The 26,181-nt window shown below is 44.7% G+C and overlaps 1 protein-coding gene across 1 annotated transcript in view; it reads left to right on the top strand.

Annotated features, from left to right (window-relative positions):
- Positions 1-16,504, top strand: part of Gabrb3 (gamma-aminobutyric acid type A receptor subunit beta3) — a 229,393-nt gene extending 212,889 nt beyond the window's left edge. Inside the window, exons 7-9 of the mRNA XM_050140321.1 lie at positions 3,192-3,344; positions 7,104-7,348; positions 15,882-16,504. Of these exons, the coding sequence (XP_049996278.1) occupies positions 3,192-3,344; positions 7,104-7,348; positions 15,882-16,223 (740 nt within the window). The 3' untranslated portion in view covers positions 16,224-16,504. The remainder of the gene's footprint in view (positions 1-3,191; positions 3,345-7,103; positions 7,349-15,881) is intronic.
- Positions 16,505-26,181: the final 9,677 nt, after the last annotated feature.

The raw sequence follows: 26,181 nt of genomic DNA, 5'->3' as shown, positions 1-26,181 counted from the left end.
AAAAAAAAAAAAAAAAAAAAAAAAAAAAAAAGAAAAGAAAAAAAAAGAAAAATGGAACAAAATTCAGGGTAGAACTTCGCCCTGTGTCAAACTCTGAAATAATTGCCACCGCCCTCTGAATAGGTTAGTCGGTTCATAACATAGACTATGTTATGAACTAATACTCAAGCAAGGTTGAGAAATTATAAGAAATCGGGTATGTTGGAAAATTCTTGTAATCCTAGTTTCTGGGGTGGCTGAGAAAGTGAGAATCACAAGTTCAAAGCTAGCATTACCAGCCTACAGAGACACTGACTCCATGTAGAAAAACATCTTTGGAGCCAGGGCTGGAAGTAAAACTCAGCACGGAGTACTTCCCAGAATTCCTGAGCCCCTGCATCCATCCCACAGCAGTCACGAGGGAAAAATAGATAAACATATAATTATACACAAAAAGGTAAGTGTCTCCAAGTCCGCATTCAAATCCATTCGAGGTTTTAAAACATATTACTGGGAAAATACTCACCTACCATCCAAGTGAGGATTTGTGCAGACAGCTCGAAAATGAAGACGTGAAGCAGAAAGCTGAGCTGAGAAGACAAGTTATGGTTGGGAATGTAGCTCAGTGGTAGACCTCTTCCCTAGAAAATGATTATGGGAATTGTTAAAAGTGAAGAAGCGCCATCAGGGCCATGCTCGCGACGGGAGGTAGGAGCTGAAGAAAGTGTTGATCGGGACAATGTATGCTGGGCCCCTTTTACAAAGTAAGCTAGTAGCTGTCAGAAGAAGCCCCTTGCACTAGCCTGGCGGCACTGCGGAATCAGGCTAACACAAGAGCGCTGCACGAAGTCGTCCTTGAGAAGATTATTTATAGCTTCTTCAGAAGTGGAAATCACCTAACTTTGCACCAGTCGGGAATGGCTATTTATAAACCATTTCATGTATATGTATTTGGTGGGAAACTGGGAAGAATCTGAATTGTGTTTGCACATGTCGTGCATCGTCGATGACAGTGTTGATGTTCTGTTGACAACTTGATATGTGCATTTGATCAGGCCTCTCAAGGCAAACTGCACAGTACCCTAGAAACAACGAGCAAGTCCCCTGCAGCTAGTCTTTAAATGCCGAGTTTAGTAAATGGTTTGTTTACTTTTTGTGTGATTCAGTCTGGAAGTGTGGGTAGCAGTAAAGGAGGCAATCATGGGCTAAAACAAGACTTCTTCACATAAAATAATAGCCGTATGAGTGAGTGATCCTGCTGCAGAAGACATGCGTGCAAGGACAAACAGACAGGAGCCTGGGACCAAGTGTGCAAAAGACAGGTACAGGCTGTGGGAACATAGAAACCTGCCAGTCTTGAAGTGAAAGTATAGGAAAGTCACGGTCACCTGAAACTTAGGTTGTAAGCTACAGCCTTTAAAACTGAGGTTTTCAACAGGAAAAGTTTCTTAAATATGCAGTGAACAAGATTAACTCAAGGTCAATGGTTTAATGAATCTGTGGTGGGTTTGTTGTTGTTGTTTTGTGGGGGTTTTTGTTTTGTTTTGTTTGTTTATTTTTTCAGTGCTCAGACGGGCTGCATTCCACCTCTTCATTGCGGCCTGGGTTCTGCACACACACATGACTTGGCACTGTGTGTGCTGTCCGTACCACACAGTGCCAACTGAATGCTGCCTAGAACACTCGGGCTCACACGCAGGACCGTGCATGTTAAAAACTGCAGTGTTTGAGTTGCACATACTAAGTTTTCCAGTGTTTTAGAAACAATGGTTTAATTATGCAAAACAAAATATTTTCATTGTGTAGCGTTATTCCTCAGATGTAAGTGTCAGACTAATATATCTTTGGGTTGTATTCTGCTTGAAGGTTTGGATTTTAAAATTCCTGCTTGAGTTTCATAAGAGTCATTGAGTTTCGGGTGGAATTCTTAACTTTCGGATATGGCCTTAAACATGCTCCTGATATTTTGTACATATTTATGGAAGTGCCAATTCAGAACATGGAGGATAAGACATTGCTGAACTCTGAAAGCATTCAAGATGCCCTTTGCCTTGCAGCATCAATAGTCAGCCAGAATTCTGTTCTTTGTGTAACAATTAATTAGCAGGTGCGTTCATCTCACTGGTGGGTGACCATGCTTTTTCCTTCCATAAACAGTAAAATTACTCAAAGATTTCTTTTCAACTGACTTCTTGGTGATTCCTGATTGACTATGCACTTGTATATGCAAAAGCATGAGAACATTTCTCAGTTAAGAGAGGTGGTGTGGCAAAGTCTAAGATGCTCTGGTCAGGCTCTCTCGGGTGGAGACGCCTGTCCCTCAACAGACTGGGGGAAGGATCAAGAAGTAGGTGGTTAGAATGTGCCTTTGGCCTTCTCCTTTGCCAGCCTCCTTCCAACCCAGGAGACATGAAGCCCGGACAGCTGGAGCAGTCAGAGCTGGTGATTGGGTGTTGAAGGAGGGAGCAATAGGTTACACTTGCCTATTCTGAGATAAACAATGCAGAAAAGGGCGGAACAATGCCATGTTAATGTGGTCTCCCAAGGCTCTGCTTTTGCACTGCTGGTGACTGTGGTGATTGGAGCCCAGGATGCAAATCCCAGGGTGATTAGTGGAGTTTGCATTCTAGAAGGTGCTCCTCTAAGGCTCTCCTTCGTGCTATTGCTGGTCCAGCAGGCACCGTAGTGTGCAGCACAGTTCTCCCCAGACTCCATCTGCTTCTCCACCTCTCCAGCTCTATGTATGATTGAAGTAGCCTGGATGCTGTAGTCCAGAGCCCGTGGCTCCAGTCCTCTGGATGGGCAGACGGCAGGACTTGTAACAGCCATTTGGCCTGGTAAAGTCTTGTACCAAAGTTTCTTTCACTTCAAAGTATAAAAAGTAAAGTATCTTTCACTTCAAAGTATAAAAAGTAAAGAGTCATCAGTGAAAACCCGAGCAGCCCGTCCGTTGTTATTCTATACTCTAATCCTAAAACCTCCCCAGGAATGACTCTCAGCTGAGCCTTTTGCCTTAGAACCACGTCCTCGCTGTTCCTTATCTTCAAACTGATAGACACTCCTTCTCCCCTCCTTTATAAATATCACTGCAAACTGCACGCTGGTGGGCGGCTTCCCAGTTCCTGGAGTGTATGGGTGCATGCCCTTGACCTCTGGAAGCGGGAGCGGACCGCCTGCTGTGGCTCCTCACTGTGCCCTTGTGTTTGCTGTAGGTGCCTACCCTCGACTTTCTTTGAGTTTTCGGTTGAAGAGAAACATTGGTTACTTCATTCTTCAGACGTATATGCCCTCCATCCTGATCACCATCCTCTCGTGGGTGTCCTTCTGGATCAATTACGATGCCTCTGCAGCTCGAGTTGCCCTTGGTATGTGCTGCTGTTAAGTCCTCTCTAAAGGGTGAAGTGACCGCCTCGGGTACGGTGGTAAGGGAAGGAAAAGCCAGAGTGCAACCACAGTCTGTACGTATCCTGGCATCAGCTCCCCCCACCAAGCCACATTTTGTCTGCAAACAGTAATTTCACGCTTGAGTCCCTTGATGTGTTAATTTAATTATAAGGCTTAAATGTGAATTTCCATGCCTATGAAAGGAAAAATATGTTGTCAGAATATTTGCATCGTAGAACTGTTTTTGACACTTGATTTTAAAGTAAGGAGTAATATTTCCTGGTCAAGATGATGCCACCGACAGAAAAATTTGATTAATTTGAGCTTTCTTCTCTTTCAAGTCATGGGGAAAATCGTCAGATATTATAGCACATAATTGAAATTACACAATGTAATGAGCATCAAAATAAGCAACTAATTATGAGTAATTCCCAAGAATCCTAGTGAAGTTTGCTGCCCATTGGTTATTTAATAATAAGATTGTTAATTGATATGCAGCTTACAGGTTCTGACATTGGTTTTTAGGATATGTTTATTAAAGGAAAGCTTATATTTTCAGGAACACTATTCTCTGCTCAGCTGATTATTATGAAACTTTATGAACAAAGTTATTGCATAAACACATCAGTAGTAGAGGTGATGAGCCATGCCCAGACCAGCCTTTCTCTGGGTTCAAACAGTTTCCGAGGAGGAAACTCACAATGGAGCTCTCACAGGGAAAGAACTAGCAAGACATTTGCTGGTAAAGCCATTAACCCAGAGGTGCAGTCCAGGCCTCCAGGCCTCCCTCTCTCCTGCTGTTTTCCAGCCTCAGCCTTCTTATTTTCTAACACAGCGTGCACGTGTGCATGCCTGCGCTAGATCTGCAGCCGTGTAACTTGCACACGTGTCTCCTAGGCTAGACATCTTCTGAAGTTTCCTGCAGCTGTCCCGTGTAGAAAAGAACACGCTGGAAAGAATCAAGTACCCAAGGGCTAAGAACTCCGTACTAAATTGTCAAGTATTTCTTAAGGGGAAGACTTTTTAAACCTTACATTTCTGTGCAGAGGTTGTCTGCAGATTTTACTTCTTCGTAATTTTAATATCGTTCGATGCCTCTTTTCTAGACCAGTTGATTTTTTTTTTCTTTGCATATGCTAAATGAAGAGACCGAATTTGTAGGGACAGACCCAAGTGCTGCATTTGTTAGTTTATACAGTTTGAAGTTCTCTCTTTATGAGAAAAATATAAACAGATGAAAAATCTTTGGGAATCCCCCACCCCCAAGCCTGGAAAAGGCTCATCTACCCTGAAATGTCGTGAGCTTCATAGGGACTCTGCTGCTAGACAGTTGTTACAGCAATGAGAAAGAGCCACAGAGATCCAATCATCTGGCGTGGCAAGGATGAAGCATCCAGCAGATGTGACCCTCTGCGCACTACCTGCTCCCACAGACTGTACCTGCTTGCTTGTAAAAAATATCACCATGATGAGAAACAAGTTGTCTGTCAGAAGTGGACGGCAGCGATCCAGTTTCATCATGGTGAAGGAACTCGCTTCCACATTTTCTGGGTGTCTTGCTGATTCAAGCTCAAATCATGTCTTAGGGACTCTGCTAGCATGGTGTGCTATGCAGGCTTTGCCTCTGGAGGGCTACGGAGTCAGGCAAGCATTAGAGTCTTAAGCGGCAAGTACCAGGGCTATCCCAGAAAGGGTGTTTACAGACACCTAGTGAACCTCATTCCTAGAGGACCACAGACGGCTGCGATTCTAGAGCCAGTGGGGGCTTTCCAAGAAAGAACCGAACAGGTCATTGGCCACCCTCAGAGGGGATTATGTATTTTTAGGGGGACCCTGCTAGCTTTTGAAGGACAGTTACTGTGACACTTGCCCTACCGTTTGATTTCTTGAGTGGTTGTCATCTTCTACACTCGTTCACACAATCAATGTGCTGCCATTCACCATGGGAGGCCACCAAGGGGACACCTTTCTACCATTGCTGAGCAGACAGCTGCTGGCGATTGCCTCCCGGGCGTGGGAAAACAGGAGTGGCGAATGTGGCAAATTTTTGGAAGAACGGTGAGAAAGTCTAATTTTGTAGCTCTTGCGTGGCGTTTTTTTTTTTTTTTTTCAGATTTATCCATAAACTGTAATTATCCCATTGCCACATTCAAATTTTTAAAAGTCCCCAGGTGCACATGAATGCAATGTTCAAGGAAGTCTTAAAATATTCTGACATCTGAGATTTCCAAACATCTCACAAGCAACCGTGGTTTGCAATTATGCGTAAAAATAGTCTCTCGTTTCTCCATTGTTCTGTGCTGTTGGCAGTCTCCTAGGGTCAGAGGAGGGTGCCGAAGAAGCCCTTACCTTATTTCTCTGCTGCTTTCCCCTTCTGGGAGGCTGCGTTCCATAGCCCCAGGCCAGCTCTGGGAACCACAAGGTGATCAGGCATGCCTCTGAGCACCGATGGGCATCCAAAGGCTGCAAGCTGAGAGAATAAGCATCAACCCTCCCCACAGTCCTGGTTCTACCGCAGACACCACGCCAGTGCTACCTCATGGCTTCAGCCACACAAGTGGTATTGTGTGTGTGTGTGTGTGTACTTTAGCATGTACGTGTGTGTGTGTGCTTGAGTGTGCATGTGTGTGTGTGTGAGAGAGAGAGACAGAGAGAGAGAACAAAAAAAATTACTGCCAGTCTCTTTCCTCTGAGCGCCTTCTTAGGGGAGTAATCCTTACATGAGAAGGGAGGGCAAGTGTTCAGCCCACACGCAGGAATGTGGCTTGCACTAGTGGAAAAGGCTGGTCCTTCGAGCTGGGCCTCCAAGCATCTTCCTTTTGTAAAATAACAGGTTCCAAGGCAGGTTCCAAGCTTCTTCTTGCTGTGGCATATTCAGAGGTTAGTGACGCACTCACACACAGCTTCCCTGTGCTCCACGAGACCTAGTCATGTCTCTACTCAGCATGTCCTCTGGTCACTGTGGCCTCCACTCTCTTAATTTGTATTCTCTGTCTAGAAAAAGCTATGTCTCCTGCTCTGGGAGGATATACAATGTGCTTCTTATTTGGCCTTAAGGACTGCAGCCGACTCCCGCATACAGACAGGAATCCTCAACGCCGAGCTTTGTAAAGAGCTCAGAGACTCCAGACAGGAGCAGAATTCTCCCTTGTCCCTCTGAGCTAACCTTTCCACCCAGCCTGTGGGCACTCTTTTCTATTTCAGAGAAAGGGATCCAGAGTGAACCTGTTCTATGCACTTGGCTCTATTGTCTCTTCCTCTTTGAACTTAGAATTGGGTCTTCCCCTAATCAAAAATGACCTCTCAGCCTCTGCTTCCAGAAAGGCCTGGAATAGGAGAGGCAGTCCCTCTTAGCTTCCCTGGTGACCAGGTCCCCGTAGCCACAAGCCACTGTTAGTCTCCCAGTGTATTGTAGCCAGGCACTCAGTTCTTACGCTACATTCTGGGACTGCCTACATTTGTTCTAAACCTCAAAGGAGAACATTCTTTCGAGATGACCCAGACATCTTGCCTCCTGCTCTCGCCAGACTCCCTTCACTGTGTTTGAGGAGTGGCTGGGTGAGGCCACTGCAGGCTTGCTTCCCAGGCGGAAATGTCTGCTTGCTACTCCAAGGTGTGATGGGTTGCCACAAGACACATGGCTTGTTCCGGTGACATTCCATCCAAAGTCTTAGAAGGCATTGCAGCAGGAGGGAGGCTGGGATCTGGGATGACATACTCATACCGTGTTTGTTTCCTAGGGATCACCACCGTGCTCACCATGACAACCATCAACACTCACCTTCGGGAGACTCTGCCCAAAATCCCCTACGTCAAAGCCATCGACATGTACCTGATGGGCTGTTTCGTCTTTGTATTCCTGGCCCTTCTGGAGTACGCCTTTGTCAACTACATTTTCTTTGGAAGAGGTCCCCAAAGGCAGAAGAAGCTTGCAGAGAAGACTGCCAAGGCCAAGAATGACCGTTCCAAGAGTGAAAGCAACCGGGTAGGCTCTCTACAGCTTGGGTATTCCAGCCCCACAGTTTCTAACCTTCCAGCTCATCCCCTTGGAGCTGGGCAGGGAGCCCTACCCAGCATACTGTGAAAGGCTCCTAGGGCAAGCCTTCAGGGTTCCTATCAAACCAACATTGGAGCAGGCGCCGAGGAGGCCAGCTTCCCTTCCCACCTTCCTTAAAAAGAACAGAATCAGAAATGACCAGTACTCTAGAATGCACGGCTCTTGTCTGACATGGAAAATATCATTTTTTTCAAAAGAGCTCAATATTCCTCCAATTATAAGATTACCAGTTCACTCATGCAGCTTGCCCCCATGGTAAGCAGTGTAGCAGGCAGTCACCTCTCTGGTCCATCCTTCCTGTTGGTCACAGTCCCACGAGAAGAACATTAAACATGAATGCCCCAGGCAGCGAAGGCTCAGGAGGTTAGCAGAGCTGCTGGCTGTGGTCTCTGCACAGCACAGATTCCCACCCAGCGGAGAATCAGAGCCCAGCGCAGGAATGCTCACCTGCCAGTCCCAAAGGGACTAGGCATTGGATACATTTACTCATAAAAGCATTACGTTAGCATAATGAGATTACAATGAAATGTTACAGTTTCTTAAAATGTACCCTTTTATGTCTTCATCTCCTCAAATCCTCAATAATATATTGCTACCGTTATGCCCAAATCTGCAAAGTCCCCGCAAAATCCAACAAGGAGACCAAGTCCTGTATGTAAAAGCAAAGAGCCTTTATTTTATGCAAGTTTGCAAACTCAATCAATCTGCACATATAACGTATTGGAATAAATGGAGAGCCCCGAACTCAGTTAGAGTTGGATTTTTATAGTAGTAAAGATGGGGTTGAGGGCTTTCTGGGGTTCAGGACCCCTGATTGGCTAACATTTGTCTAGGGATATCTAGGTGAGTGTGTGCTGGCAGGTAATCCCATCTACAGCAGTTGGCACCTTAGGCGTTTCCTTTGGATGGTCTGTTCTTGGGTGGTGCTCAGGTAATCTCAGCTTGTGGTTCTTGCTGCAACCAGGCACTGCTTCAGGATAAACTACTGAGACTCAGGCATCTTGTTAAACTTATCGGTGGCTGAGTCCTACTCTGGCAGGTGATAGTGGTTAGAAGTAAAGAACTGCCTTTGGGTGATCTGTTCATATTTATCTTATCACGGCTGGCCCCCACACCTACCAGGTTAAATATGGACTTACTCCTTCCTTCCTTTCTTTTTGCTGTGCTGTTTAATTCGTGTTTTAAATCTACGTGTTTTTCAAGCCCTTGGAGGTTTCCTTTCCTTCTTCTGTGCACTTGTGCCAGCATGGATCCCTAATGCTGCCTGACATGGGATGGCAAAGGTGTAGGACCGGATGGAGTCCTGCAAGTGCGTGGAAACGGCCCCTTCCCGTCTGTAAAACAGATGAAATTGGTCTCTGAATAGAACTAGGTTTTCCACAGACAAAATTATCTTCAATATCTTCCTTGAGAATCTACTCTGTTCCAGACTGTTAGGTTTCTATGGAGATCATGCTGTCCTATGAATACACAAGATGTCTTGGCCTTGGTGTTTCCTAGGAAACGGGAATTAATCATGCCATGTTATCTCCGTGGCTGAGCGCACGGACAACTGCACACATGATCAGTGTTCTTCCACTTCCTTCTGTGTTTGACAATCGCCACTTTCTTTCCTTTTCGCTAAACGGGACTGTTTAAAGCCTTCAAAGCATCATTGTTCGGAAACCTTGGGAGTATGAAGTACAAAATTTAAAGGAAACACTCAAGCCAGTGGCATTTGTGGGTAAAATGATCAGAATGTATAAAGAATAGGAACTAGAAGCAGAGGAAATTCTAATTGACTTAGAAATCCATTTTCAGGTTTTTTTTTCCCCATAAATGTTTTTTTTTTTTTTCTGAGCTGTTTCAGTGAGGCCTCTATATATTCCTAGTTTTCTGATTATACAGCTCTCATTCCGTTCTTAGCTTTGGAAGCCAGCACATAAACACCAGGGATTCTCATTTTGGACATCTATTTGATGCTTTCACAGTTCCGCATTAAACATATTCCTCCCTCTCTTAAGAGTTTGCTGATATTTCTAAGTAGGCATAGGACATCCCCCTCCCCCTCCCCAGTTTCTATTAAGGGATGCAGGATGCAGAGTATGAGAAACACAAGAGCCATAGACTTCATCCCAGCCAGAAAAGGCTGGGCCTGAGGGGTCCATCTAAACAGTCTCTTTTAAGTTTTCAGTGATGACGCTTGACTCTGCTTATCAGTGTGACCAGCCACAGCCTGTAGTTTTCCCTGACAGGGACCCTGCTTCTTACTGTCTTTCCTAAGCAAAGGGCCTTCCCTATGGCTCTGTCATGGGCCGAGTGCCCTGGAGGCATTTCAGGCCACCAGCTGCCAACAGCTGCTGGCAAACTCTTACTGACGCGGCTGCCAAACCGTAAGCAAGCTTTCCGTAGACTTAGTGGTCACACAATATCGTAACTTCACACGTAATACATACATGTTCCAAATGTTTCTTTCTTCTTCTGGTATCTCCGTTTGGTACAGTGTAAGCCTCTTCACTTTAATTTGTCTACGCATACTGCCTGTTTGTTCCAGGCCTGCCGCTACACCCGAGAGCAAGCCTTTGGTCATAACGCACACATTGCATTTGTAAATCCTGTGATATCTGAGGAGTTGACCCATTGGCATGGTCTTTTAAAGTCATGACACGACACAGCCACAAGTGTATGTGTGTGTGGGGGGGGGGGTGCCAGCAATTGAACCCATGCCCCGTGTGTACCAGGCAAAGCAATAATTCTTATCAAGAATCAGATTCACAGACTCAATTCACTAAGACTTATTCTTAGTGAGCAGGAAGAGCTGGTGCCACCCTCAAATGGCAAATCTTGTCTTGTTCTTCTAAAACCAGAAATTTTCACTTGACTGCAATCTGGAAGGCAAGGGAAGAATTGACTGAGTGTCAGCCTAGTGACATAGCCCAGGAAAGAGAAACTCTTATGTGATATTTTCTGAATGAGATATTTTCAGTGTTTTTAATTTTGGAGAGCTACACCTGTCTAGGTTCACAGCAGAAAAAAAAACCTACCTTGAAATTATTGGATGTAATTATAGTCAGTGTGAGCTGGACCCTTCAAAATAACAAGAATTCATGCAGCACTTTAAAAATTACAAGCCACCTGTCTTTCTGAAAAAAGCACGTCAGCCTTAGAGCCCCACAGCCACTCATTTCTCTTTTGAGACTTACATTCTAGAGATAAGGACAAGAGGAAGTGGTCACCTTCTCTTTTAGGAATGTTGATTTTAAAAATGAAATGTCTAAAAGTTAAGAAATTTTAATACTCTTTAAACATATCAGACAAAAATGTCGGCAATTTTCTGCATGTTGGTTTACGTTTAAACCAAACCCATGTAACAATAACTCCGTAAGTAAAGCAGCCAAGCTGTTTTCAGCTGAGATATAATTTAATATATGATTGCATCCTTTTGCATACCATAATTAGTATTATTTTTGATAATGCCGCCATTGTAGAGTTTCAACCTCTCTGGGATAGAGTTGTGAAAAATTAAGACTGTTTCTTGAGTCCCATCTCAGGAGACTCCTCAGGCAGCTACAGGCTTGTCTTCAACATTCAGAGGACCCAAGAGAACTTCACCAACTGGTCAAGTTTTATTCTTTAATTTGCAAACGACTAACAGGTTCCTAAGGAAGCATGGCTTCTCTCAGGCTAGGCTTTCTTCACTGAAGTTCAGAGAAACAGTCCCCCACCTTCAACCAATCACTTCCCAAACACATGATGGTGGCCACAGGGGTCTAGAGAAGACAGGACACTGACTCACAGAAGTGTCCCTAGGTAGCAAGACATCAACCTTCTCTCTCATATCTTCTGTCCCCTGTGTGGATTCTGACCTGTCACAAATGCCACCTCTGCTTTGCCTCAGCTCTTGATTGACGTCTTCTCTTTCTTCAACCCGCAAGTCAAATGTCCCTCTCCATAGAATCATCCTTATTTTTCCCTATCAGTGAAAAAATGCTTCCGTCATTCCATGACCCAAACACTGTTGTTTGCTCACCGTCCAGCACATTCTCTGTCCGTGTGCAATGGCAGATCGCTTAAATGATTTCCTCTAACAGTTTCTTGCTTCTGCTAGAATGCACACACCTGATTCCACTCTGGCAGATGCTCATGTCAGGTGGCATTTATCTGCTCCTACTGGCCTGGGAGGATCAGCCCCACCACATACCTGTTCACTTGGATTCCTTCGATTCGGATAAAAAAATAAAAAATAAAAAGGAACTTTTCCGTATTGTGTTTTGATAACTAGAAATGAGTTCAAAATTCTTTCGTGAAATGTATTTGTTGATTGTTGGAAGTTCCCACCTAGGAGGCTGCTTGGGAGGAGGCATCCCTGTTTTCTTCTTCATGGTCCATAGCCTGGCCTGCACAACCCGTATGGAAAGCAAGTGTGTACTTATATTTTTGTGAATGACCCCAAATAATGCAGGCCCCTGGTGTACATCTCTAGTGAGGCACAGAGGTGGCTCACGACCCTTTATCTCTGTTTTCTTCTCTAAAAATAGCCAGGGAAGAGGAATATGTTTCCATAGCTACTAACGTTTTCAGTGTACTTTCTACCTTGGAGGGAAATTGCTAAGCTTTCTGAAATGCTCAGTAATGTAGCAAGTGATTCGTTACTATGGAGAAGAGTAAGTTTTCTGAGTACTTTAAAAAGTCAGTGCCTCCCCTTTGGGATATCCTGTGCCTCAACTTCGGGGACAAAGTAGTTTACCATGTACATGCATCTCTTAAAATGTTGAACATAGGAAAAGAAGTAAACCAATTTCATGTGGATCTCACTTAATATAAGTACATGGTGAGTGTACTGACTTCGTGATTTAAAGCCAGGTACTGGGTAGAATGATGGCCATCTTCACTGGAGTCAAATGAAGTGTTGGAATAAACTAAATGACAGCTCTTACCTGGCCGAGTCCCTTCTCAGTCCCCCTCTAAGTCAAGACGCCTTGTGAGCCTCCCTCCTTTCCTGACCCGCACAAATCCTTTATGCCATAGAACACTCTGGGCTACACCAGAGAGAGGCAGCACTAATGAGCCAGGACCCGACCTGCACGCTTGCTTTTGACTATCCTGTGTGCTGAGACCTGTTCAGCCACAGGCTCCTTCCTGCCCCCGGAGGGGGAGTTCAAGCTGCCCCTTTTAGGTAGAGCGAGTGGGTGTGGCCAAGGTTCTCTCACAGCTGAGCCTTGCCCCTGCCATGCTGCCAGTGGGCATGAGGGGCAGAGCCCTTCACTGTCTCTTCATTTCAGCCACTCCATAATTCCTCTGTGACTTCAGCTGCCTCATCCTGCTGGAACCACCATCAGCTCAGTCTGGAAAATCCCAGAACAGTCTCTCTGGCTTTGAAGGCAGCAAACAGCCTTTGTCCATGAGAAGGTTTTATTATCTATCATTCCAAGAGAAGATTGGGGGACAAAAAAAATGAGGGACAATGCAAAGCCCGAACAGAACCAACTTTCTCAGTTCAGTGAGATCAACACACGAGTATCATTAACTCTGCGTGCATCTGAGTCTTCAAGTCTGGATGGAGTCAGAGAGAGGAACTGTCTCCTTCTCCTCCATTCAAATGTCCAAGAAGAAAGGCCAGTGTCATGGCCCACACCTGTAATTTGAGCATGTAGGAGACTAAGGTCAAAGGATTGCCATAAGATTAAGGCTATCCTGTGCTCCAGAGTGAGTTCTTGGTTAGCCTAGGCTAGACTGAGACCCTGCTTTGAAAAAACAGACAAAATACCAACACAACTCAGAACTGCCAAGATACAGAGCCAAGCTGCTGGTTCTGCTGCAGGCACCTGAGGCACCCAGAGACCAAAAAGAGACTCCGGGCTCTCTCCAGGAGCAGAAAGAGAGCATCCGTCTACACTGTTAGCATTTTTTTTCCAGACTGCTATTAGTCACGGACTCCCTTGTCATATCTCAAATTCAGCTTCTATTCCTGACCCTGCAAGCATGTACTTCAGAATCCTCAGTTTTCGTCGTGGGCATTTAGAGACTACTTTTCACATTGCATTTTTCAAGCATAGGGTTGGAGTTTCTTAGCAAGACCTACGGAAACCCTTACAGGCCCAGTCTCTTATTTACCTCCCATTTATCACCAAGTATCCTCAATTGTTATGATTAATTAGACAGTGGAAAGATGGTAATGGCAGAGTAAAAGCGCCAAGAACTCCGCCCACCGATGGGCATACTGCGCATGGCCTCATCATCTTGAGAACCTGAGTTAATTCAGCTAGTCTTACACAGAACTCTTTACTTTGGGTCTTTGCTTGTGATGTGTTTCATACTTTGGCCTAAAAATGGTTTCTCTCCTTTTGTTTTTTTCTCCTGTGTTATTTCGCAAGGTAGGCAAATGCGCATCTCAGGTTTCCCCTCATCCTATAGCACTATTGAGAGTTGCTATGGCAGATTCCCATAAATTTAACCAGGGAAAAGCAGTACTCGTTTTTATCAGGCACCTTTTAGGTAAAAAGGACGAAGAGAGTAGGAATAAGGTGGGGGTAGCCCCCCTCTCGAGGCTAAAACTAAAGTGACCGAGTTAAGAGTGCACAGTCCTCCCACCAAACGTAAAGTGAGTCCTCCTTAGGCTGCGCCTTCATCTCCTGACTTCTGCTTCTAGCAGGAAGCGTTCTCTACTATGCTTAGGAAAGAATACATGAGGATATCGGGTGCAACCAGCAATTCAAGATGAACTGTCTTGAAGGTTGCACCCTTGAGCTCATCTCCAGAGTCCCCTCGGAAACATGCTCACAAGCTCTGGCAAATGAGAATTGATCTAGCGAGGGCACAGCTAATACTGTTAATACCGAGAGGTATTCTCAAACAGGATTGTGAGCAACTCCATGCCAAGAGCCTGAGTGGCCTTTCCAGCTGCAGCCCTTCCTTCAGGAGCCTTGGCCGCTTTGCCGTTGATAGCTGTGACTCTGTGCTTCCCCCGTGCTTGTTGCTTCACGTGGCTGCCCATCTCTCCCTGGGTAGGAGTCGGGACCACTCTCTGCCCACCTTTCCGCCTCATTCAGCTTAACACTTCTCCTGAGAGTAAGGGATGCCTTCTATAAAACCAGGAAGACAAAAATTAACACATCAGTAAGATTCTGCAGGACCACTAGTGGCTCATGGGAAAATCCACCACCCATGAATCTAGCCCTAAAAGAAAGCATAGGCTAGCCAGTGACAAGGAAAGAAAAGGACACAGCTGCATCCCACAGCTCTACAGGGAAAAGGAAGGCCAGGGATGGGAGAACATACAGGAACCGAGTGCTCAGGGAAGCAGGCCGGGCCAGTTACAGTCTGATCCCAGGAGGAATTCCACCAGGGAACCCCACCCCGACCCCAGCCACTAGTTCCCCAAGCCACAGAAAGGCTGCTGAAAATTCTTTAGCAGCCTAAAAAAGCAAGCGTTCTCCTGGCACTGTCACCAAAGGTATTAGTAAGGATGTAACTTGATTATTTCAAAGTCAGACTTTACTGTGGAAAGAGATTTGCTACTTTAAATGTGGCCCTGGCAAAAGAAGACGTCTGCCAAGGCCACAAAGAGGCAGGGACCTACACCTGTATCTACCCCAGCAGTCACCAGAAGCACCACCGGGACCGTCCCTGGGCTTCTCCATGGTAATCTGGCCATTTAAATCTTCAGCAACTGGGCTAGCAGGCTAGCAAGTGCTGAGGGAAAGTCAGCATCCTTAGCAGATGCTGGACCTGGATCCAAGGACAGCCTTCCAAAGAGAGCAAGCTAACATCCTAAGAATGACCCTGTGTCTACTGGAAGCCACCACAGCGGGTACCAAATGTCACATGGACTCGGCCATCTCTAAAAGGAGCTTAAGTTACCAGTAGGGCAGTACGAGGTTAACCACAGAGCGTAGGAATAAAAGGGAGCAAGCCTACCAAGGCACGCCTAGGAAAGCTATTGCGTGAGGGCTCTGTTGTCGCCTCTCCTGTGCCGTGCTAACCTCCATCCGGGACTGTGAGGTCTCATGAGCCAACCATTGGGAAGGGAGGTTGAGTGGCACAGGTATTGTGGCATGGCCATTAGATCAGATGGTACCTGCTGAAGGGCGGCTGAGGAAGAAAGGGCTCCACCATTTCCACCCTGCCCAATTACAAAGGGTTACTAGCACAGAGGTAAAATCCTAATAGGGGTTGGTGCTTTGGTTTTCTCCTCAGTAGGGATTCTGATCTATAACACGAAATATCAGTTTGCTAAAGCGCCATTTCTCTTCTTTGGTGGCCTCTGTATGAACCTTCAAGTAAAGGAAATGCCGTCTGTCAGCTACAGTTAAAGTTCCAAAATGGTATTTTCCTATAAAATGCGGCAAAGGGTTGACAGATGGACACCTTCTCATAAATGACATTGGATGATTCTGTAACATCACTCTGTCCTGGGCTTGTATATAAAAGTAAACGAATGGGCATGCCAGCTCCTAAGGGTGTCTCTTTTCTCCACACTTAGGTGGATGCTCACGGGAACATCCTATTAACATCGCTGGAAGTTCACAACGAAATGAATGAGGTCGCAGGCGGCGTCGGAGACACCAGGAATTCAGCAATATCCTTTGACAACTCAGGAATCCAGTATAGGAAACAGAGCATGCCCAGGGAAGGGCACGGGCGGTACATGGGAGACAGAAGCATCCCGCACAAGAAGACCCACCTACGGAGGAGGTCTTCACAGCTCAAGATCAAAATCCCCGATCTCACCGATGTGAATGCCATAGACAGATGGTCCAGGATCGTGTTTCCCTTCACCTTTTCCCTTTTCAACTTAGTTTACTGGCTGTACTATGTTAACTGAGTGACTGTACTTGATTTTTCAAAGACTCCATTTAACACTGAGTGAAATATTACCCTGCCTGTCAAGTTTTTATACCAGTACACACACACCTACACACACCCACACACACACAATTGTATATATATATGTGAACTTTCTCAGCATATATATAAAAGACACGTGTATATGAGGGTGTATGTGTATATGTTTATATACGCAGGTGTGACTATCTGCGTATGTACGACAAATACGCACACATGCCGTACATTTTGCAACTATGGACAATTTAACACAGGATGCATATTAAAGAAAGTCATAGCTTTTTTTTTCTTTTTCTAATTGAAAGGGACAAGTATCTAAATATTACGCCTCAAGAATGAGGGTGCGAAACACAGTCATCCCAAAGTATGTCTTTTATTATCCTAAGTTCGATATTTTCTCTGAAAAACCAGGAAGGAATTTCTTAGCTAATCTTTGGGAACTCCCACAGCGCAAGTTGTGCGCCTCATGTCCTCTCTTTCAGTTTGCAGCCAAGGCTTGTTGGCTTCTGTGTGACGGGCTTGTTTCATCAGGTTTGCTTCTCTGTATCGGGGTTAGCAGACGAGGCGAGTCTCTGGCAGCTCTCTTACCTGATCCTCACCGGTAGGTAGCTCCCATGCTCGTGTCTGAGAGTCCATCTCTTGCAACCTCACCAGGAGTAAGCGGTGTCCCATTGTGAGTACTCCACCGTCCCGTACATGAGGGGGATTTCTGTTAACGCGAAGTGGGTCCAGCTTAACTGTCTTGTGGGAACACAAGGGCGCGTTTTGATAATGAGATCCAGTCACGAAAGTGTGCTCTCCATCCTGTCCCGATCTCTAGGTCCTCTGTAGAACTGGAAGCATAGGCGTCTCAGGTTCTTTGTTACTCTGAGGTAAAACCATCTAGAGTGATTCCCCCTTGCAGTTACGTTACCGTTCTTATAACATCGTATGTTAATATGAATATATTTGCATAATATGCATACATATGTATATTACCAGGATTTTGTTTCTCTGCTTGCTACCATGGCAGCATGCGACGTCATACTTTTCATTCTGTGATAGAACTACTTTCTGTTATCTAGAGATTAAGACTGAACCTAAAAATGTTTCTATTGTTCACTTTTGGAAACTCAAGAAACATCCTCACAGCCTTTATTTCTGTACTGACATTGTCTCATAAGCACACCCAGCTCCTCCTAGACTGACTAGGATTCTGCAGGAACACGACCAGTACACACCGCGATCACACAACGACCCATGACCGTTCCCGAGGCAAGGAGGGCAACCTGACACAAACACAGGTCTCTTTTGGTTCCTTCTGACCCACAGCCTCATCAGTATTTGGACTTTTTAAAGCTCGTAGAAACAAGACAAGGTGCACCGGTTTCATAGACGCAACCTTAACTTACTATTTAGATGAGTTCTTTCTAAAGACAAACAAAGATGATATATTTTTTGTAAACTCTTTCTATCACGGGCATCCATAACTGACTGCAGTCATGTGAGCAGGTGTCACAGCGAAGCATTGGGAAGACAGGATAAAAAGCAAAACCTGCAGTGAAGAACTGCTGAATTAATAGCCCCCACACCCCACGCATGCGTCACCCTCACGTCTGGCACCATCGTTTACCACACAGGCAGCATCACCACCCTCCCCAAGATGTGTGCAGTGTGGACTGCCTCCATGGACTGATACTCCTTGATTTGTTGGTGGCCATAGCAATCCTTAGTATGTGGGAATCTGACTTTTCCAAACCCAAGCTTAGATCAAAGCTAATCCACAGAATCTTATGTTAGGGACAGTGGCTGAATTTGATGCCCTTATCCACCTCCATTCTTGTCTGCTAAGTCTTCTTCCAATCACTGCTCCTTGGCTGTCTTTTCTCCCTGGAGATGAGCCTGCGAATTTGGGCTTTTCTCTGGAAATCTTCTTTTTCATGGGTAACAGTAGGAGGAGACAAAGAGTTAAACAGATTCGGAAAAAAAAAATTCTGTAAGTGGCCTTATCGTTGTAACATATTAAAGAAAAGCAAATGTTTGCGAGACCTTATCCCTTTCAATACTTCAGGTATTTCTCTGTGTACCCTGTCACTCAAGGCGTGAGCCACAGGTCGAAGAGGGACCCCCAAAGGCCAGCCATGTGGCAGAAGGGGTCAGCCGCTGAGTGTTTATCATACTAAGAACTGTGACTTTTTTTTTCTGGGAGAAAAGTGACTCAAAAATTTTTTGATGCATCGTTGAGATACCCACATATCAGAGACAGAGACTCCACGGGGCTCAGAAGAGCCACACATGCTCCCTGGGAATCTCTGGATATGAATTTGCATGGTGTAGTCATAACAGCTTTTAAGCTTTTTATATGCATTTGGCACCAAGACTGGGATCCACAAATTTATAGACACTGCAATGAAGTTACCATAGTAGCTAGACTCTAAGTAGTGTTTGTAATTACACACACACACATACACACACACACAAATACATACATTTATTCTGTAAAAAAAAAAACAACTCATTTTTAAGATCCTTGGGTATGTATTTGCCTTACTCCATTTCAGAAGAAAAGCATTTTCATCCTAATAAGTTATTTTATGGCTTCTCTATTTTTCAAAGCTGCGAGAAGCGTTGAGGTGAGAACTCTGGCTGTTCTAGCGGAAGAGTGGGATCTGATCCCTGTTCCAGGAAGGTAGCCTCTCGTCACTGTCTAGTAGCTGTTGGAGCCAGTGGGCGAGCACATGCCAGGATTCCACCAGGACCTGTGATGGAGGTGGCTGTTACCCATGCCCAGAGTTCTTAAGAATAGAAAACTTCATTTCCCATCAACTCAAGAAACACTAATTTTCTCAGTAGTACTGTCTTTCTAAGATGAGATGCTTCGCCAAGGGCTCGCGATGTTGACACCTTGATGTTAGCCCCTTATTTGGTCATTTTCAGATGTGTCTATGACAACCCAAGAGCCCTCCTCCATCAGTCCCAGCCAAGAAAGGCTGACCAGAGTGGAATCATCTTTAAAACAAAAGTCACTCCTGATTTCCAACCCCAGAACTGTTGAGAGGTTGTGATGCCAATGCCATAATCCACTCAATGCCCCTGAATCTCAGAAGAACTAGAAAGCATGTCATCATAATATTCCCACGAGGCTTTAAGCGACATGTCCATCTGCAGTATTGTGCGTTTGGATGCCAACATGGGGACATCTTCAGCTGTTCCCACCAAAATCTCCTCTCTTGTTTTCAAACATGGAGTTGACAGTGTCACCAATGAGATGATCTCGAAGGAGACAGGCACGTGGCAGTTGTAGGTGTTTGCCCCTTGTGAACACATTCTGAAAAGATGTGTCCAATTTTGAACCTCCTTGCTTAAAAGCATAAACCTACTATAATTCATATTTTAACCCTCCACCTGAAACTGAGTTCATATTTCTGGCCATTTTCTGTAAGCCAACTGAACCACTGGTAAAATATTTGGTTACTCTTGGAATGAGTGCTGGCTCTCCCGTCAGTGCGAACTTTCCAGCAGAGTAACGTCGTCTCTGGGGGCGAAGACCTGCCCTGGTGGAGTGGATTTCCCAGGACACTGGCGAGCGTGCCTTGGCCTGATTACCTCTTCTCCTGCGTTGAAAGGTGCCGTGTTTTCCTGAATGACTAAACCCCTCACCTTGGGACAGTGACCTCCCAGAGTGGCTCACACACATGTCACACTTGGTGGTACCTCTCCTAGGGATGGCCCACACATGTCATTCGTGACTCCTTTTTCTACTTCCCAAGTCAGTAGATGTGTTCAAGGTAAGTACAGGATTGTTCTAGTAGGAATAGGCGGTTGCTGTCCTGATTGATATCCATGTCGATTTCATTTCATTGTAAAGATAAACTTAAACCCGATTTTGCTTAAGCACATTGATGTAATTTTTTCGTATTATTTGACGTGAAAAAAAAAACAGCAAAATTGAGTGACAGATACAATATGAAACTTGTTGAATGAATTCAAATTTATTAAAAAAGGACTAACTGACAAACATGAGGTCTGTTTTTTTTTTCTCTTCCCTAACTCTCTGCTGTTGAATGGTGTGGTGTTATTTCAATCCAACCTTGTTTAATTGCATATGTCCACCTGGGTTATGTGAAAATAAAAAGATTTTACAGCCCCAAACTGACTGCCTAAGATAACGGTAGAACTGTTTCTTTGAAAACAAAATATCACAATTTATGTGGTTTTTTTTTATGTTAGGATCGAAGTTTGGTGTGGGAGGTCCTTCTGTCTATGTGTTGCTTTTATTGGTTGATGAATAAAGAAACTGGCTTGGCCTGATAGAGTAGAGTAGAGCTAGGTGGGAAAGACTAAACTGAATGCTGGGAAAAAGAAGGTGGAGTCAGAGAGAAGATGCCATGTAGCCCCGCTAGAGACAGACTGGTAAGCTACGGCCATGTTCAACACACAGATTAATAGTGGTGGGCTAAATTACAATATAAAAGTTAGCCAGAAATACACTTAAGCTATTGGCCAAACAGTACTGCAAATAATATAGTTTCTGCGTGATTATTTCGGGGCTGAGCAGCCGGGAACAAAACAAGTGGCCTCTTACTACATAAGTTTAGTGCTTAATATTGAAAAAATTAATCACAATTTTGCTTCAAATTTAAATTTCAAAGGATAAACAGCGACACAAAGAGTGACCTATCCAAGTCTTCAAATTAGTATTTTAAGACACACGCATTTTTTTGTGACGAAAGCCAGGGAACAAGCTCTCCATCTCTAGATAGCCACCCTTGGAGGTTTTTCAGCAATTTCCCTGGCTGTGTTTCTATGGTGAAAGTGAGATGTTATCACAGAGTGAACAAGTGAGTGAGCAAACGAATGATTTAGCTTATAGACACGTCCATGCAGACAAGTTTGCGAGAGCCCCATCTCCCTCCTTGGGTCCTAGGGATTCTCATGACGCTCCTAACCCAATGCTGCTGACCAACCAGTCTACATTCATGCACAGCCACTTGCTGTGTAGTCAGGGGTGATACAAGCACCATTTGCACACCTCATTCTGATATGTAAACGAGTTTTGTACTTCCAGTCTTCTCCAGAGTCTTGACTTGGTCATGCCTTAAACTAAGCTGTTGCCTGTGATAAGGACATCTCTGTGGGAAATTTTCTCTCTTGGTCACTCGGCCAGTTCTGGTGACATGCTTTAAAGAGGACTAACCGCTTCTGAGCACCTGCTTTGGTCACCAGGAAGTCCACAGGCTCTGGGGAGTCGCCCCATCTATGGCTGACACAGCCTGCATACACATGAGGGGCTGCTTTACAATTCTTGCTTAGAATCTCTTAGTTTGCAAAGCATGGGGTTTATCGCTGATCTTTGCAGTGGGGATGCCCTTCTGAGGAGATGGACTCTTTAAGAGCCTCCATGGTTTTAAGGCAGAGACTTGTACTGGGGGAACTAAAACAGAAGCTATTATCGATTATTGAGATAGTTCTACTATTGGAGAAACTCGCTCCATGCCCCTTGGTTTTAGATAAGCAGGTTCAACTCAGATGCAGCAGGCAGCAGCACAGAGAACATAAATGCTGAAAATGCAACCAACCGCAGTTGGGGAGATATAAGGGGGCATGCATGCACTTAACCTTGACTCCAGTCTCTGCTGTTCTTAAGAAACAAAGTAAAGGTAAGTAAGCTACGTAAGCAATGCTTTGGCATGGGAGAACAGAGTACGTCTGGTAGCTCTGTACATCTCGAAGCAGATTAATGGCCCTAACCTAGCAGGCAATTAGAAACTATCTCTAAGTTAAGTCTCTTCGTCTTGTTACACTGAGGTTAGGTATTGATGACCTTTTGCCTCCTAAGTTTAATTAATTTGTGGTCATTTTGTTTGCAAATTTAAAACGTGATCATTTATACAGTACAGTGTTACCATGTATACAGAGTGCATTCACCTCGTTATTTTCCTCTGTGACTAGGGCTGCCCTGTTCCTCTCTGGTTCTTTTTCCTAAAGCATGCGACAGGCTATTGAGAACCACAGTTCCCTGTTGTGCTGCTGGGTGTTCGTGCTTACGCTGGTTGGCTAGCCCTTTGCTTCCTTTGATTCTTTCCAGCCTCCAGTAATCACTATTCTTCTCTTCTACTCTGAGATCAACTTTTCTAGCTTCCACGTGTGTGTGTGTGTGTGTGTGTGTGTGTGTGTGTGTGAGAGAGAGAGAGAGAGAGAGAGAGAGAGAGAGAGAGAGAGAGAGAACAGACAATGTTTGGTCTTCTATGTCTGGTTGATGTCATTCAACACATCCCAGCTCCAAATCCATTTTGCTGCAAAAGCTAGGCCATCACTCCTTCTGGCTAAGTAATGATACTGTGTGGATAGGTCACACTTTATCCATCCATCTGTTGATCCTAGGATGGTTCACTGTCTTGGCTTCTAGGTGCAGAAATAGAGGAAGTTGTTTTTAGATAAAAGCACTAAGACTCCCATCCTTAAGTGGGTTTCTCTTTCTCCTTTTCTGTCCCCAACCTTCTGCTGGCCATATCTTTAATCTGATGTCACCAAGGTCGGAAATGTTTACATTCTGCCGGCTGTCACAAAACGTGGATGCTTAGCACTGTGTGTACAAATTTCTCTTGAGTTAATGAAGACTCACGTGTTGGAACTGTGCTCTGTGGGAGAAGTTAAAGGCTTAATAATCCCTTTTACTTAAGCAGTATGTAAAACATCATCACTGGAAGAAGAGGAAAGAGGATTGCTTTAACCATCGCCGGCTTCTGCTTTGAAAGTGAGAGTAGTCGATGGCAGAAGACAAGCTGGCAGCCTCCAGGAGCTGCACTTCCCCGGCTCATCCCGGAGGATCTTACTCAGAAATTAATTCTAAGAGTTGAAAACAAAATTACCAACAGAGAGATTTCAACATTACACAAATCTAATTCAAAACTCGCATATCTTAACCTCAAATAAGAGGAAAACAGAGGTCACTAAGGTCCAGGCCGAAAGGGATGCTTTTCAAACACTTTCCCAATTGATTAAGGCTACACAGCCTCAGTTCTGAAGGCCGAATGCTTCCCATCACGTATAGGAACTGGGCCTGGGATCTCTAGTTTCTAGCTAATTTTCTCCCTTCCTCCTTTGCTTCCCTTCACGCTCCCTGTCTTTCTCTTCCCCTTTGTTACTTTGAGACAATCCTTATCAATCTCAGGCTGGCATGGAATTCACTACGTAGTGCACCCTGGCCTTAACTTCATTGGCATGAACATTGATGCTCACTGTGCATCGTATTTTTTTCTCAGTGAAGAAAGACATAAATATGTATCCGTCTAGATTAATAATGTTATCTATCTATCTATCATCTATCTATCTATCTATCTATCTATCTATCTATCTATCTATCTATCTATCTACCTACCTACCTATCTATGCATGCATGCATCAGGATTTCTCTGTGTAACAGCCCTGACTGTCCCAGCACTTGTTTGATAGAACAGGCTGACCTGGAACTCACACAGATCTTTGCCTGTCTCTGCCTCCCGAGTGCTGGGATTAAAGCCCTGCGCCAGCATACCCAGCAAGAGCCTACTCTCATCTGCCGCTTTAGACAGTGACCTCACTATGGCGATGTTCTCCAGCTTTCTTCATGAAGGCATCTTCTTGCTTACTTCCTATGGTAGTTAAAATTGCTTGTTTAAGGGCCTGATATAAGACTTGGGCTCGATTATTTCATTCTATTGGAAGTTTAGATGAGTTTGATGATGTTTCGGTTCCTGTCTTCCACGCTCCAGGCTCTATCCATCACCACACCTCAGTCATACTCAGCGAACGTTCTTAGAAGGTGCCATGTGACCAAAGGTTTTCCTTATACGTGAATTCTTCTTGCATTTTTCACGTTCACTAGTCATTAGAACTGCCCTGAGTGGATAATGTCCCCTTACCTATTGAGGCTTCTCTTCCGCCGTGTTTGTCATGTGTCAGGCTGATAGCACATGGGATGCCAGGTGGTCTCTTTAAAACACAACGCTCTATGAATTTCTTGGTAGCTTCTTATAACATTTATTTAGATCATAGTCACCCTCCCATATTCTCAAACTCTTCTCAAACCTACCTCCATCTCCACAAACAGCTCCCAATTTCTTCTTCTCTTAGAAACCAAAAGACAGAAATGAAACCCAACTTGTGCTGCCCTGGTCCTCGTGAGCGTGTGGCCACCCACTGCAGAGTGCTCTGCTTGCCAGGTGCTCACCATCAAAGAAAACACCCTTTTCTTCTCCAAGAAGCCATCACTGTTAAAGCTCCTCAGCCATCCATGACAGAATGTTGGCCAGTTTTACCTTAGCCAGGTTGTGGATGAGGAAACACAGAGGATGAAGTTCAGAGTGTGGAGATTCTGTCATGTCCACAAGACCCCATCTCGCTCTGGTCCTCCACAAACCTCTGGCTCTTGTGACCTACCCAGCCTCTCTTCCTCAATGGTCGGCAAACCTCGGAGAAGGATTAGCCTCTCCACTGACACTTGTTCCTCCAGCTTCAGCCAGCTGTGAGCTTCTGCACTGACCGTCATCCAGCACACAAACCTCTCTGATGAGGAATAGCGCTGCATTCATGGACGGATAGAGATATTCAAATTTTAGGGCAATTTGGCAGGATGTCCAGTTAGCAGAATGACAGTAAGTTCATCGATGGGCCTTCTGTGTTCCTTCACTATTGTACTTAGCCGGTTTTACAGTAGCAGGTATGTATTTACTCTTGCTGATAGCACCATAAGTCTAATCAGAAAGGGGGATGTTTAAATATTGAATAAAATATTTAATACAAATGCAGCCTCTCCCATAACTTTCCTGTCAGTGTTGTAGTCACGGATGTACCTTTCCATGCACTCTGGTCATTAATGTTTATAGGATTTGGTTTTTCCTCTGGCAGCCTCCTATGAAGACTGACCAGCACACAAGCAGCTGTCTGGTGATTACCGAGTACATCTCTCTGTGTCCTGTGACCAAGGTGTGTGTTGTCTCCAGCCATAGGGTCTTGCCATTAAGTTCTGGTGGGCAGGTAAGAGCACTGGTAAAGAACACCCCCGGCCAAGAAATAGAGAGATGTCCCAAACCTGGCACTGAGCTTTTGATTGGCAGTCTATGGCTTCTTTGATGTTTTCCTTTGGGTAGAGTTAACTCCAATTGAACTCTTCTATATGAATATATATTCAGGAAGCTTACAAAGTAGGTACCCGTGTGGCTTTTTCAAATATCCTTAGTGTTAGTTATTGCTTCCCCCAATCTTTCCTCTGTTCCAGCCAGGGGATCTTTTTATTCTTGCTTCCAGGCCCACCACAACTGCTTCCGGTCCAAGGACCATCTTTTCAGTCTTTCACAGGGAAGCTATTTAGTGTAAATCTTTTATTGCCCTGTTGGATCTTAGGCAACTCTCAAAAGTCTGTGTCTCCTGCTCTGAACATTTTTCTTCTGTTTTAAAGTGATTTTTATCTTCTTAATTTTAATACTTTTAGTCAAATTTTTTATTATAACATGATAAAAATATTTTGATATAACATTTTGCTTCTTGATTTCTTTTATTTTCTCTAACTGATTTTGATTTTTGATGTAACCGAATACTTAAGGAATTATTTTGATTCAAGGCTCTGGAGGCTGGCAAAAGTCAGTGAGTGGTAGCACCTAAGGAGAGAGAGGTACGTGATTCTTCAATTTATGATTAAAAAAATGGAAGAGAAAATAGATACTGGAGAGAGATAGACAAAGAAGACAGACTCCAAAATGCTATATTCCACTCCTGGGAGCAAAGGATAATCCATCTCCACTACCACAGTGAAAACCACAGCCCACAGCTCCCACCCTCCACACTGAGAACCACTGTCCACAGCTCCACCATCCACACCGAGAACCACTGCCCACAGCTCCATCCTCCACACCGAGAACCAATGTCCACAGCTCCACCCTCCACGCTGAGAACCACAGACCACAGCTCCACCCTCCACA

This window comes from Alexandromys fortis, unplaced genomic scaffold, assembly GCF_014885135.2.
Source record: "Alexandromys fortis isolate MF-2015 unplaced genomic scaffold, M_Fortis_MF-2015_v1.1 scaffold_39, whole genome shotgun sequence".
Lineage (NCBI taxonomy): Eukaryota > Metazoa > Chordata > Mammalia > Rodentia > Cricetidae > Alexandromys > Alexandromys fortis.
The sequence above is the reverse complement of the archived record's forward strand: the minus strand, read 5'-3'. Positions and strand labels throughout refer to the sequence as shown.